This window comes from Oratosquilla oratoria, chromosome 41, assembly GCF_046742065.1.
Source record: "Oratosquilla oratoria isolate Oo_2021 chromosome 41, ASM4674206v1, whole genome shotgun sequence".
NCBI lineage: Eukaryota > Metazoa > Arthropoda > Malacostraca > Stomatopoda > Squillidae > Oratosquilla > Oratosquilla oratoria.
The window spans coordinates 35,235,084-35,249,599 of NC_134817.1; the positions used below are offsets into that span (position 1 = coordinate 35,235,084).

General features: G+C 39.5%; 1 protein-coding gene across 2 annotated transcripts in view; it reads left to right on the forward strand.

Moving 5' to 3' along the window:
* The window catches only part of LOC143021227 (RRP12-like protein), a 33,142-nt gene extending 31,822 nt beyond the window's left edge, over window positions 1–1,320 (forward strand). For both annotated transcript variants that reach the window (XM_076178594.1, XM_076178595.1), the window contains one exon: window positions 781–1,320. In XM_076178594.1, coding sequence (XP_076034709.1) covers window positions 781–880 — 100 coding nt within the window. In that variant the 3' untranslated portion in view covers window positions 881–1,320. The remainder of the gene's footprint in view (window positions 1–780) is intronic.
* Window positions 1,321–14,516: the final 13,196 nt, after the last annotated feature.

Genomic DNA, 14,516 nt, shown 5'->3' on the forward strand with positions numbered 1-14,516 from the left:
CACCAATTAAATGAGGTGGCCTTGCTGTTGATGTGGTGTGTCATGCTGCATTGCTTCTGACCTTGGGCAGTATGTGAAATGTAGGGATGACCTGTCATCCAGGAGGAGCAAAGAAAAGAGGGAGGGAGGAGTGGTGAATGGGAGTGTAGTATGTGGGGATGAAATAGGTGGGAGTGGATTTATGTCTTTGACTTTGGCTACCTCCTTTGTAAGGGGGAAAATCCCCTTGGTATATGTATATATGTAAGTTAAGATTATTTTCTTTTTATGATGTGGGTGTATGCTTTGCTTTGGCCACTCTCTTGTTAGGGAGAAAAGGCCTCATGTGTGCATGTGCATGTAATCACACATACACACACACAAGCACACACATATTTCCATATCTCCCGTCCCAATATCACCTTTGCCCATATTATCCTTTGTGAAATTTCTTTCCACTCCACCACACATTTACCTATCTCATTGCTTACCAACATTGCCACTTCTTCACTACTCCCTCTCACCTCACACCACCCCGAACTCCCTACCCACCACATTACCAAACTTCAGCTTATCCTTTCCTTTCAGTTTCATATCACTCAACATTACCACATTCATCTGTCTTCTGACAAACCTACTAACAATGTCTTCCCACTTGCTCTCATTTGTACCACAGCCATACATTGACCCTGGTGTGTGTGTGTGTGTACAGTATCTTGTAGCTGGACCCACATAAGTCAAAAATTGCATGTTGACATGCCTTAACAAAGTTTCACAGTATTCTTCTTCTTATCTTTGCAGAAAGAAGGCAAAGTTTGCTGGTCAGTTTAACAGTTTGATCCATGGTGCCAAGAAAGGAGTAAGAAAAGGGACAAAGATGAAAGCCAGAAGTAAAAAATAATAAATTTGTTAAAGAATGTAAGAGGTAAAGGGAGTGTTTTTAATCCAGTATATTGCATTTGTGTAATGCAAAAAGAAAAATCAGGATAGTTGTCACCGGGGATGAAGTTCAAAGGATGATACTACAAATAAATAAAGTCATAAAAATATAGAAGTGGAGAGAAACTATTTGTAAGTGTTGTTTAAATATGTATATATTTCTTATGACTTTTGACTACCCAATGAACGAAATTTGAAAAAATATATAATTTTTTATATACTCCAAGAGTTTAGACTTTATTCCCTTCAACCTTTTATGAATCACTATCTATCAATAAATATAAGGGACTTCTAAAATTCTTGATTGTTGAAAGTTGTTTCAGTGTTATTTGAGGAAAAGGGAGAGATTTTATATGCCTTTGCTTTTGTGTAAACTTCACTTAAATAAATTTTTTTCAACAATCACCTGTAGACATTTAACCTGTAATAGGCCTGTAAGATGGACATTGGAATGGTTTAGACACATGGAAAGAATGAGTGAAGCAAGATAAGTAAAAAAGGTGTGGAAGGCAGAGGTAAAGGTGAGGGGACGACCAAGGATGAGATGGATGGATGGGGTAAAAGGGGCATTAGGAAAGAAGAGAATGTCTATTGAGGAAGGAAGTGAGAAGACAGAAGATGGGGTGAGTGAAGAATAGCTGTCTATGGATGATGCTGTGATGTATGGAAGGGATGGGGTGGTGAGGGAGTATGTGTGAAAGATATTTTGACGCAACCCGTAGGAATTTCTTCCCATCTTCTCATTTTCTTCATGAGGAAATATAGGGGGTTTGCCAATTAAATGAAGCAGCCTTACTGTGGATGTGCTGTGTCTTGCTGCATTGCTTCTGACCCAAGGCTGTGGGTGAGATGCAGGAATGACCCATCATTCAGGAGGAGCCAAGAGGGAGCGAGGGGTGTTGAATTGGAGTGGAGTATGAGGGGATGAAATAGGTGGGAGTGGATTAATGCCTTTGACTTGGTTACCTCCATTGTAAGGTGGGAAAAGCCCTTGGTATATGTATATATTAATTTTTATTCTATTTATTATTATTTTTTTTTTTTTTCTTGACTGTGTGGATGTGCTGTGTCTTTCTGCATTGCTTCTGACCCATGCAGTGGGCAGGAGAAAAGGATGACCCTTCACCCACAAGGGGCTAAGATAAGGGGGATCTAAGTCTCTTAATCCAATGCTTTCCAACCACCATTTGTGGAAATGTTTGGGTCATAAACCCACTTATGGAATTGGTGGTGTCGTATGATCTGGGACCAAATGTCTGCACGAGTGATGGTTAGCGAGTGTTGAAGTAAGAGACCTAGGTGTACAAGGGTGGTGGACGGAAGTTGACGCATGCCTTTGACTTGGCTACTGTCCATATAAGGGGGAAAAAGCCCTTGGTGTGTGTGATTCACCATGGTCTTGGGTCATGTGTTGGACTTGTGATCAACAGTATTTTCTGGGTGGCCAATAAATACGCAGAATAAAGTTAATTGTACAAAGTATATTTAGATACACAAAATGGCACAAACACAAAATACATGCAACTGTTGTCAAGGCGGCTTGAAAACTAAACCCACGTTCGCTCATTTTGCGCTAAAACAAACTGCGCACATCGCATCTGCGATATCTTACAATAACAAAATACATTGTAATGTATAAGATAAATACATAACATCATAATATAAATTGTGTAACACAATAAATATATATATATATATACACCGTGCCAACACATCGCTCGGCCCGTGCCACTCGGTGCCCACACAGAGCAAACAAGAAAAGAAAACTGACCGAGGCAAAGAGAATCTAAATAATACAAAGATAAGCCACACACAAACCACACACACAACAGTGGCAGACAGAAGTGTGGGACAAATGGATTTAAAAGCACACCCAAATACATTAAACAAACATATACATAAATGAGTACACAAAGACAACGTATACAAACACAAAAATGAACATAAGACTGGCGCCAGTTAACCAAAAGACAAATAGAGCAATTGCCGGACGTCCGGGACATGATACTTAACATCTAAACACGACAAAATACAATACAAGACAACACAAATGGGAAACATCACAATAGTACATAAATGGAAAACATCACAATAGTACATAAATGGGAAACATCACAATGAAAATTCAGGTAATTACAGGCATACATAACATGACACAATGAGAGTTCAGGTAATTACAGGACCCCTTGACCTAAGGTCATAACAATGAGGGGTAGCGAAACAAGGCAAAGTTCTTGCTGGGGGCCCAGGAGGTGGCCGGGTAAAGGTTGGGATAGGCACTTGAGTCTTCTTGAGCCTATCAGCGTGTGCAATCTCGCTAAGGCCTGTAGAGGGGTCAAAAATCCTGAACTTGTTAGGATGTAGGCGTTCAGTCACCAAAAGGGGGCCCACAAACTTACAATTTAATTTTGACTGGCGATCAGGCATACTTTTGAAAACATGATCACCCACACTGATGGTCACAGGTGTTGCACGAGCATGTTGTTGTTTCAACATGTCGGCCTTTGAAACAACCAGTTTATCTCTAACAGAAGTATAAATGTCATGCAGCACATGACTGTAGTTTACTATAGTCATCTACATTGTAGAGGGGACGAGCAGGGCTGTCAAGCACATCATATGGGAGCCGTTTCTCAGATCCAAAGATAACATAATGAGGCATTTTGCCCGTGGAAACATTAATGGTGCTATTGATACAAGCACTAACATGGGGAAGCCAATCCTCCCAAGACTCATGAAAATTACTAGCAAGGTGACGTAGGATCTCTAAAATTTTCCTGTTCGTCCTCTCCACAAGACCATTGGACGCTGGATGATAAGCAGTCACGAATGTCTGTTTGATACCATAACGTTCACAAATACCTGCCAAAACCTCGTTCTTAAATTCAGTCCCATTATCACTAAGGAGCACCGAAGGAGTGGTGTATGGACACAACACATGGGAAACTAAAGCATGTGCTACAACTGGTGCAGACTTGTTACGTAAGGGAGCTAAGATCACAAAACGACTAAAATGATCCACACACACAAGGACATACACAGAGCCCTGCGTGCTACGAGGCAGTTGCAAAAGGTCTATAGCCACAGTCTGAAAAGGGCGAGAAGGAGTAGGGTACTCTAAGATGGGAGCAGTGCTCGTAGAACCTTTGTTCTGGGCACAAGAACTACACCGGGCTACATGAGAGGTAATGTCTAGTCGCATTTTAGGCCAATAATACTTCTTCCATGCCATAGCCAGAGTTTTGTCACGACCTGGGTGACCAGCCTGAGGGACATCTTGAGCAAGGGACAAAACAACGGGAACTAGAGACTCAGGGATCACTAACTGTGCCACATCTTGCTCAAACACTTCCACGTTACGAATGAGAACCTCGTCCTGCAGGGAAATCCGGGATGAAAGCTCCCCACCCATGAGAGTTGGAGTAACAACCCGCAGTGCAGCGATACAGAAATTATTTCAGCCATGTGTGCATGTGTATATATAATATATACATATACAGTAATAGAATTTTTTTTCCAATAAACTTGTACTATTTTACTACATTTTATGTTGATCTCAGGGGGGCTCAAGAGGTGGTGGTGAGGCAGCAGTTAGTCTTTCCTCCTGTAAGGAAAATGAGGAAGGCCCTGTATACCTGGTTACCAGTCAAAACATCCACAGGTCAAAATGTTCACAAGACATAATGTTCACTGCTCTGGCCAAAATATCCATTGATTTTACTGCCTATTGTCTTTTTTTTTATTAAAATAATGTTCTTGATGTGTTGAAAGCATATTTCAGGAAGAGACCATATCGGGCCTGGGTGAAGGGCTGCATGCGAATTAGAAATGAAAGAAGGCCTCAATTACACTTGTATAACTTTTTTGAACAGTTACTTTATATTGTTACTTTACATAGCTGGTACTTGATTTTATTTGAACTGATAGGTCTATTATACATTTCATATATATACACATGAGATTTTTACTCAGTGTCCATGGTAGGTCCCACAAGATGAGCACATTTATGTAATAACTGCTTTGCAGTCTTCTCCCCAGCAATATACAAGTCCCAAACTGTGAACAGCTGGCCCAGTAGTTGCCAATATTCTTTCCTCTCTGTTCAAGCTTGTGTTCAGAAACCAGCTGCACTGTCAGATAAACCATTTTAGATTGTGAAGCATGCCAACCTTTATAGTCGTTATTTGTGAGCACTGCTTGATGAAATATGCTCCACTTGTCTGGTGTCCATGTCATTCCGTTGATCCATGTTGAATGAATGTATTCTGCTAGCACAAACAGCAAAGGAGTGGATGCTTTCCTTGCAAGGGCATTGAACCTTGGCTGAATATGTCCAGCAGGCAAGTATGGCAGAGCCATGAACTGGCAACAGAGTTTGTAAATGTCATTGTCACATAGTAAACCTTCCTGATGTGCCCTCACAGGTTGGTGGCAAAAAATGCGTAGGTCTGGCATTCTTGGTTGTGAGTGCTGGTCTTTCTAGTGGGCCTAGCTTGAAGCTGAATGATATCTGGTAGGAATCCATCATATATAGGTCTCCACACCCAAAGAAATACAAACAAAATTCACCTCACAATTATGTCACCAAGATGAATTAATTAAGGCAAATTTAATTAATGTCAACTCAAGCTGGTTACCAAGACCAAAGAATATGAACAAAACTCAACTCTCAGTTAGTTCACCAAGATGAATTAATTAAAGCAAATTGTCACCAAGGTCAAAGGAGTACAAACAAAATTCACCTCACAATCAGATCAAGATGAACTGATTAGGGCAAATTAAACTGATGCCAACTCACAAGCTGGTCACCAAGACCAAAGAAGTGCAAACAATATTCAGCTCGTAATCAGTTCACCAAGATGAATTAAAGCAAATAAAATTGAACTCCCAAGCTGATCACCAAGATCAAAGAAATATAAATAAAAAGCTGGTAACAACCAAAATCAAAGAAATTTGAACAAAATTAACAAAAAAGATGGTTGTCAAGTTCAAAAGTATGAACAAATTTCAACTAGAATAAGATTGCTATTAATCTGGTCACCAATTAGGTCAGATCAGACATATCAAATGTAGGCCTATTCATCTGTAACATCCTCATGTTCTTGAGATGGTGTGGATGGCATGGATGTTATGACTAGTGTCTGTGGACATGTGAACATTCTGACTGGACAAGTGGATGTTTTGACTGTACACTAGATGTTTTGACTGGTCACCTACTCAGTAAGTATGTCTCCACTGCCTTAGTCAATCTCCAATTTGATATCTTTAGCATTGGAGACAATAATCAAATCCTGCAGTCCTGGTTCCTCATGATCAGTAGTGCAGCCTGATACCACCTTGACATGGAAGGGAGTAAAACAGTAGGAACCTGTTGCCTTACAGTAGACCAGTGAAGTACTGACAACAACTGTAACCTGAGCACCTTATTTTTTTATTTCACCTGACTCCCAGTCCTACAGTGGGTATGGCAGCACATGAATGAGAGTTTTACTCGCTCCACCTTTGTAACTATTATGGAACAAACCAATAATTGCAGATATATTTTAGATGATCAAATTTGACGGTCACAGAGCCACAATCTCAAGGCTTCATGATGAAAAGTCCAGCCTGCTACCATCTAGCCCTCACTCCAGTGGTCCTTAATTCTTTTGTAGAACCCTGAGTGCTCTCACCATCATTCTCTGTCTTGTACTCTTGTATTCCTCCAATCTTGCCAATCTGCTATCCTCATCTCCAAATCCTCTTTGTTGTCTTCCCATATTTTCTGGGATTTTACAGGTAATCTCCCATCCCTAAACCTCCATCCATCATTCTTTTAAGGAAATGGTCTTCTGGCATCCTAGCCACGTGCCCAGCCTATCGCAGTCTTCTGGCTTTCAAAACTCCCATCACGCCCTACTATAGACATACTCCATGATATCTACCATACTACAGATGAAGAACATCCATACTGAGCTGCTTGCATTTTAAATGAAACATTTGAAATTCCACAACTAACTTCCATTGTTGTTAACTGGAACTCGTATCACTTTCAATGGATGTACAGATAGAACAGGAATGCCTTATTCTACAGACAATGGAAAAATAATAACATGTGTAAAGGATTACAGATGGATCCAAACTAACTGTTTGTTTGAGCATTTAGTAACAAAACTTAAGTTTAATGCATGGAAATGTAAGATTCTTCATATGAACTGTGAAGGAATTGATTATTAGCTGGTGCATGGTACAAACAAAAACAATCTAAGGTGGCTAATGAATAAAGCCAAGTTTTCTTAACACTTAGTTGAAGGGTTAACAGTGTATAAGAAGTTACAAACATAGAGATGAGAATGTTTTGCAAGAAAGCAGATACTGAGGGTCAGTGAAGGAAAGTCCCATTCATGTAAACACATAATGATTTCTCAGTGAAGCCTGTTATCCTCTGATGAAAAAGATTATTATCAAGAGTTAGCGGCTGCTCTGTGGAATACCTGGGCACCAATCGCTGGCTAAAGGCACCATCACACTGGGTTATGTTTCCTCCAAGCTCCAATCAATCGGTGGAACTGCCCACTTCCAGAATTTGTTCTGTCATGAAATCACTATGGCAAACTATTTTGTTTTCTCAACAATTCACATAGAATGTTATTTGATATGTTGGAGGAAAATTACTTTCCTCCAGCATATAAGAATCCCTCTCGAAAGCTGCAAGCTGCAACTCTGCTCCAACAGTTGGAGGAAAAATAGCCCAGTGTGATAACACCTTAAGTGATAGGCATGCAATGGGTCGTCATTTTCACAGGGAAGAAGCAGAGACGAAGAGGTTCTTTGCAACTGAAGATGTTGAATGGTTACATCTTTCTCAAAAAAATTCTTGAGAAGTGGGATCAAAATATATTACTTGAGCTAGTTTTTCAATTTTACTCATCTTACACATCACTCTTTATTTAGTGATGCAAATAACTTAAGAAAAATAAGAGACTAAGCACACTGTCTTGTCAATATCAACAGTTACACCATTTGGTTTTAGGACAAGAAGTTCTAAATATGATTACTTATCATTTTGTGTGACACATACTGAAGTAACAATGGGCCAAGATGCAGTTTGTTTATCTAGTATTGTCAAATTTATAATGTTTGTTTCTGATATAATACATAGCAAATTTTAGTCATATAGAAATTCCCCAAGATCTGGTTAGGTATGTTGAATAATTCCTTTACTGGCTCTGTGCCTTTTTCTCATTTTTTACCTTTCCACTTCTGCCACTTCGTCTTTCTCTCCTTTGTTTCCCTCTCCCTCTTCACTCTCCTCTCTACTTTTTCTTCTTTCCTCTCCTCTCACCTTTCTCTCCTTCTCTCTCTTCTTGCCTGTCTCGCCTCTTCGTTCCAGTTGGCTTTTTCCCTTCCCCGTCTCCCTCGCTCCTCTTTTTCTGTCTCCACTCGTCCCAAACCCACATCTCCTCTATATTTTCGCAAATCCATCCTCCCCTCTTCCCCTCCTTGTATCTCTTCTCGTCCTTCTGTCACCTCATTTCCCCTTGTCCTTATCTCTTCCCTTCTCAGTTCTCTCTTCCTCTCTACAAGTTCTCGCGTCCACCTTTTCCCCTTCTTTTTGCCTGACTCACACTTTCCTATCACGTTTTACTCTTCCCTCTCCTTTACCTTTATTTTCCTTTCCTCTGTCCTCCCCTCGGCCTTCTTCTCCCACCCTTTCCTCTCGGCTTTCGCTTTCCACCCCTTTCTCCCCTCACCCTCTCTCCCTTTTTCCTATGCATTCCCCCCGGGCAATTCTCCTCTCGCTTCTCCCCTTGCCCTCCTCTCCTCGACATTTTTTCCTCCGTCGTTCTCTTTCCTCTTCTTTCCTCTCCTCGTTTTTATCCCTCCCTTTCTCCTCTTGACCTTCTCATCTTCCCTCCCTTCCTCGTCCTGTGAACTTCCTTCCCTCTTCAGTCTCGTATCCGTCGTTTCTCTATTGCGTGCATTTGCTTGTCTACATCCAAAAGGATGTCCTGCATGAGTGGCCACCGTGCCAAGAGGTCGCCAAGAACAACTTTCCCCATTCCTGTAGCCAAAGAACGAAACAGACGCGCGCGGTTTAGTGTTGCAGTGCTATTTTTTCACTTTTCTTCAGCGCCGGAGCTATCAGTAACATCTGGTATTGTACAAGGCCGTGAAAATCCTGTTGATGATTTATTTATATAAAAAATCAGACTTTTTTTTTTAGATAACTTGGTGTTATGCCTCTCTGCACGAGATAATGATTGTATGATATTTATGCAGTCAATAATTTAGGAACATCAATAACATCCCTACAGACCAGTCATGCTGTGTTCTTTAAGACTGGAGATTAATCTTCACTCAAAAGGGAATGCTGAGTCACTTTTTAACTTCTGCTATGCTCCCTCCTTAATTTTCTCCTTGACCACCCCTATGACACTGTCTTTTTATTCTCTCTGGGCTGTGGCGGGGGACAAGAATATTGCCACCGCGTCCCCCGCGTGTCTTAACCCATTCAACTCCGATGACAAGATGTCTTGTCATTTGGTCAAATAAAACAAAAAATCATAAAACACCAAAATGTTTGATCAAACACCAGAAAAATATGACGTCAATCCTCGCTTCGCTCGCAGCGAAGCGAGGACTGACGTCATATTTTTCTGGTGTTTGATCAAACATTTTGGTGTTTTATGATTTTTTGTTTTATTTGACCAAATGACAAGACATCTTGTCATCGGAGTTGAATGGGTTAAAATGAGCTAGGGGACTAGGGATTTATTTTTTTATTCGTATTTTTCACCACGAAGAGTCAAACCAACAAAATACATTAACTCAGTCACCCATCTTATTGGGGGAAGTGGGAGGCTTTATACAGATAAACACACGCATATATATATATGTATATATATATTATATATATATATATATATATATATATATACATATATATAGTCATATATATACATATGTATATATATATTATATATATATAATATATATATATATATATATATATATATATATATATATATATATATATATATATATATATATATATATATGAAACAATAGTTTGGAATTGGCAAATATTTCTCCGAGGAATAATCAACTTTAAAAGTGATGAGGCAAAGCTTCGTTGAGCTCAGAGATGTATCCCTTAAGTACCATTGAAAGTTTGATTAGATTTGAGTATGAGACATGCAAACAATCCCACTCCTTTTTCCGCCAGCCTTATTATATTCATTAGATCAGTTACATCTCGTGGATCTCTCTTACACTGCATGAGCATATGGGCAGTATATGTACTATTATTTGCGTTTATATGAGCACGCGTACACACATGCACACCCCCAAACACAAAGCAAAGGAAGTAAGTCCCAGAGAATACAAAGGGCAGCAACCAGTCTTGCCGAAGAGAGACTGGAAGCCCTGTCATCGTTAAAGGATTGAAGAGAAAGAGGGGATTTGATGGTGGTGTTCTGAACAATGAAGGGGTTGGGCAAAGGTGATAGAGGAGATCCATTGTGCTGGGACCACAAGTTAAAACAGGAAAAGAAAACCACTACATTTAAGAAACATGTGAAAAATACACACAGTTGCGTTATCTCCTGTAGGAGCCCAGGGGCTTATATAGTATAACCTAGAACTACAAACTGAATATAAAGTGGGATATAATAATTGTAAAATAAGGGACAGAACACTGTGAGTGTATCTCCTTTCTTGTACACTGCGATTAAGTACACGGGAGTGGTGTATCCTCATCCTGTATAGATATAAAGAAATTAAAAGATAAAAATAAGGAGGGCAAAAAGAGCAGCAACTAAAAGAGTCCCCAGCCTAGAAGACGACCCGTACGAAGAAAGAAAATGGATCTGCCGTCAAGAAGGGCGAGCGAGAGAGACAGAGAGGTAACATGGTTACTGTCTCTGCATAAGACGGAAAAGCAGCGCAGGGCAATGGGAAGAAACAAGAAAAGAAAGAATGCTTCAAGAACATCAAGAAATAAAATTCTGGACAGCCAAATAGATTTGTGTGATAACCTGGATGAAGAAATAATTAACATCAATTTAAAGTCAATTTTGACTGATGGAGACGCAAAGGGTACAATTAGGTAAATACAAACACGCGTGCGCATTTTGTGTCGAGAGCTATCAAGCAATAATCCCAAGATCAAGCCCCGCTCACGCTGAAAAAAAAAATCACAAGCTGTTACTGTCACCCTTGAGCAAAGAAATGGGTGTGTGTGATGTAAAGCCACAACATTACCCATACACTGGGCAATGCAAACTCTTAGCTCTCATTCGGTAAAGGTAACAGCTGTTGGTCACGAGTCCGCAACATAATCCAAAAAGTTTTTAAGTTTTATATGCACACACTCATTCAAATACGATTACATTTATTTCATTGGTTAAATGCGCTTGTGCTTGTTTTCATGTTGCTAATAAGTAACTCCTTGTGTTCTTCGACATTGGCAAGATTCGTTAAAATACATGCATTATTTTTTAACATAATATATCGTAGTTATGCAAAAATAACGCTAGCGCATTGTTGCTCCTAGCTAGAGTTAAAGTGTTAGAAGTTTGTAGAATAAGAAAAAGAAGTGAATGAACAAATAATAGCATGGCAGAAAGTAATGTTGGATTGTGCAAGACGATGATGGCAGATGCGACCAGACGCCCATCTTCGACCGTCGCGTCCCACTTTCAAACCTCGACTGCGAACGACGTCGGCCCTGACCTTCGACCCTGGGTGGGGGTGGAAGAGGTGGGTGGGGAGGCTGGTGGGGGGGAGCATTTTTTTCTATTCTTTTTTTTTTTTTTTTTGCTTTCTCTTTCTGTACATGCATGTTTCTTCACCGTTTGGATGTTGTGAAATGCAGTTTTTCGATCATGAACAAACCTCTTTTTTTTCTGTGGCCATTTCGCACGATTTGCTGTAAATTAACAGTTCCTAGATAACTGCAGTTGTGCAAGTCATCCCGGATGACCGACATGCACACACACGCGCGTGCGCACACACACACACACACACACACACACACACACACACACAAATAGTTATTAGACTTTTTTTCTGAATTTGAACAAGATAATTAAGTAGAGGTTTTATATGAAAATGCGAATACTCAAACCGATTAGTGTCACATAAACATTATTTGAAGACATAATGGAAATAAAGTTATATTAAGCGATTCTTCGAGTAGATTTTAGAACATGAGGTGATGATTTTAGAAATAGCGAATTGGACACATGAATTAGACAAGATTAATTCTTATAACAAAAGTCACTGAAATTCAAGTAGGAGAAATAATAGAATTAAGAAAAGATTGAAAAAGCAAAACACGAGTCTATGAAGATGCAATCACGCAGGCAGAAATAATAAACAAAAGTTTCCAGTTTATGTTTACGATGGAAATCTTATTTGAAGAAATGAAGGAAATAACGGGAAGAGGAAGAGATGAAGGACATAGGAATGGAAGTGAGAGAAATACAAAAACTACTGGAGGAGCTAGACGTGATAAAGATTCAAAATTTTGGATTTCTGATTGGATATTCAAAGAATACGAAGAGCAACTGGTGGATAAGATGCAATACACAAAACTACATATATGGAAAACAGATACAATAAAAAAAAAAACTCAGTTGACTCCTGGTTTGGGTGGTCTAACATATGAGAAAAAAAACGGGATAAAAAGGGATAGGAGAGGTAATATGATAGCAGTATTCAAAACTATGGGAAGAGTGGCTCTAATTGGCAAAAATATTTCTTATTATGGGATTTAAAAAGAGGACGTGACAAGAAAATAAACTAGATAAGGTGTTTGAAGGACATTAGAAATACTGTAGATATATTATCACTGATCTGTAAAATACTATGGAAGAAGAAATACTAGTCAAATAATATAAGCAAACTTAATTTCTGACTAATGTAAGCGAGTGGCGGGACTTTGCATAGCTTTTATCCTGTATACTACAGGTACATAAGCACACACACACACACACACACACACACACACACACACACACACACAAATACACATACCGGGAGGATAACAACTGACGCTCACAAGTCCAGCACGTGATTCAAGATCATGGTGAAACACATAAATATAGTCGTATATCAATATCTGGAATAATATAAATGAAGAAATTGTTCACTCGGGCAACATAGATTGATTCAAAATCAAGTATGACATATAGAGACAGAGACGCGGGACCCTACGAGCGTAGTTCTTTGTATATTGCAGTCAGGTAAATACACGCAAGAGGGTTGAGCTCATCATAAATCACTCTCTATTAATGACGTCTAGACGGAGTTATGTCTAGTGGATCCAACCGCCGGTCTTCTCGCCCATTGCCGACTTTGTATTGCAATCACTCTCAACTTTCCCTTTTTTCCCTCCCTCCACTCCCTTACCTTCACTTTCTTCTACTTCTCTTTCTTCAATTCCAAATTTATCCCATCTACGTGCAACTAAATCCAGGTAACCTGTAATCTTTCTAAGCTTTTTATCTGTTCTTGCCCACACCCCCGTTTACTAGAATCCCCTTTCCAGTCCCTTCCCCTTCAACCCAGCCAATTCATCTTCACCTTTACTTTCACCAGAAAAGCTAAGGGTCTTCTCTCGTAATCCGTCAGCCACGGAAATCCATCCCTTTCCTTATGTCTTCGTGTTTCATTTCCTTTTGGTCAACCTTCCGTTGTCTCCTTGGCGAGTCTAACGGTTTCAGAACAAGCCACTCCTCTATGCCAATTAATCTTTTTTTTTCATTCCCGTTGTTTCCCTTTTCTAGAGTCTTTTCCTTGTCTTCAATCCTTTCGTTTTCATATTTCTTTCTTATTTCTTTCATTCTCTTTGAGATAAAACTTTTATTAGTCGATGGCTTCCTCTGCCATCAACGGCGACATGACGTCAACACTCTCCTTGTCCCTCAGGCGGAAGAGGAGAGAAAAAGAATGTGGTCAAGGGGTCAAAGGTTAGCGTAGAAAGGCTGTCCATACCTTAGTAGGGAGATAGACGCTGTCATTGTGAATAGTGCACCTGCCATGGTGATAATTTTTCTTTTTTGTTACTATGGTTTTACCTCCATTGATCCTCTATCTGTACTTACAAAATTCATTTTCACTCTAATACTATGTTGTAACCACTGGGAATGTTTCTGGAGGAATTACAACATTTGATAAAAAATAAATAAATAAAATAAAAATAAAATCCATCAATTAGTACATGAACCTTGTAAATGAGTACAAGGAAAGATATGTTAACTGAATGAGTAAGAAAGTAAGACAAAAGAGCGACAATTGAAAAAAAAAATGAAAGCGGCCTGAACATATTGAAAGAGAAACTAAAAACTGTATAGAGGAAGAGAAGGGGAGGGGGCGTTGCATATGTACAATGTGAAGATGAGAGGCCAAAATTACCTTCAAGTGGACATCTGAGGACTCTGGTCTGGGATTAAACCGAAGGATGAAACATCAAGCAGGAGAGAAAAAATTACCCGTACAATGTTATGGTAACAGATATACGCTTATATCACGTCACAAGAAAGAGACATAACACACATTTAACGTAATATTCAAAGTTGAAGCCTCTCTTCCTATGGCACTGAGATGGTCAT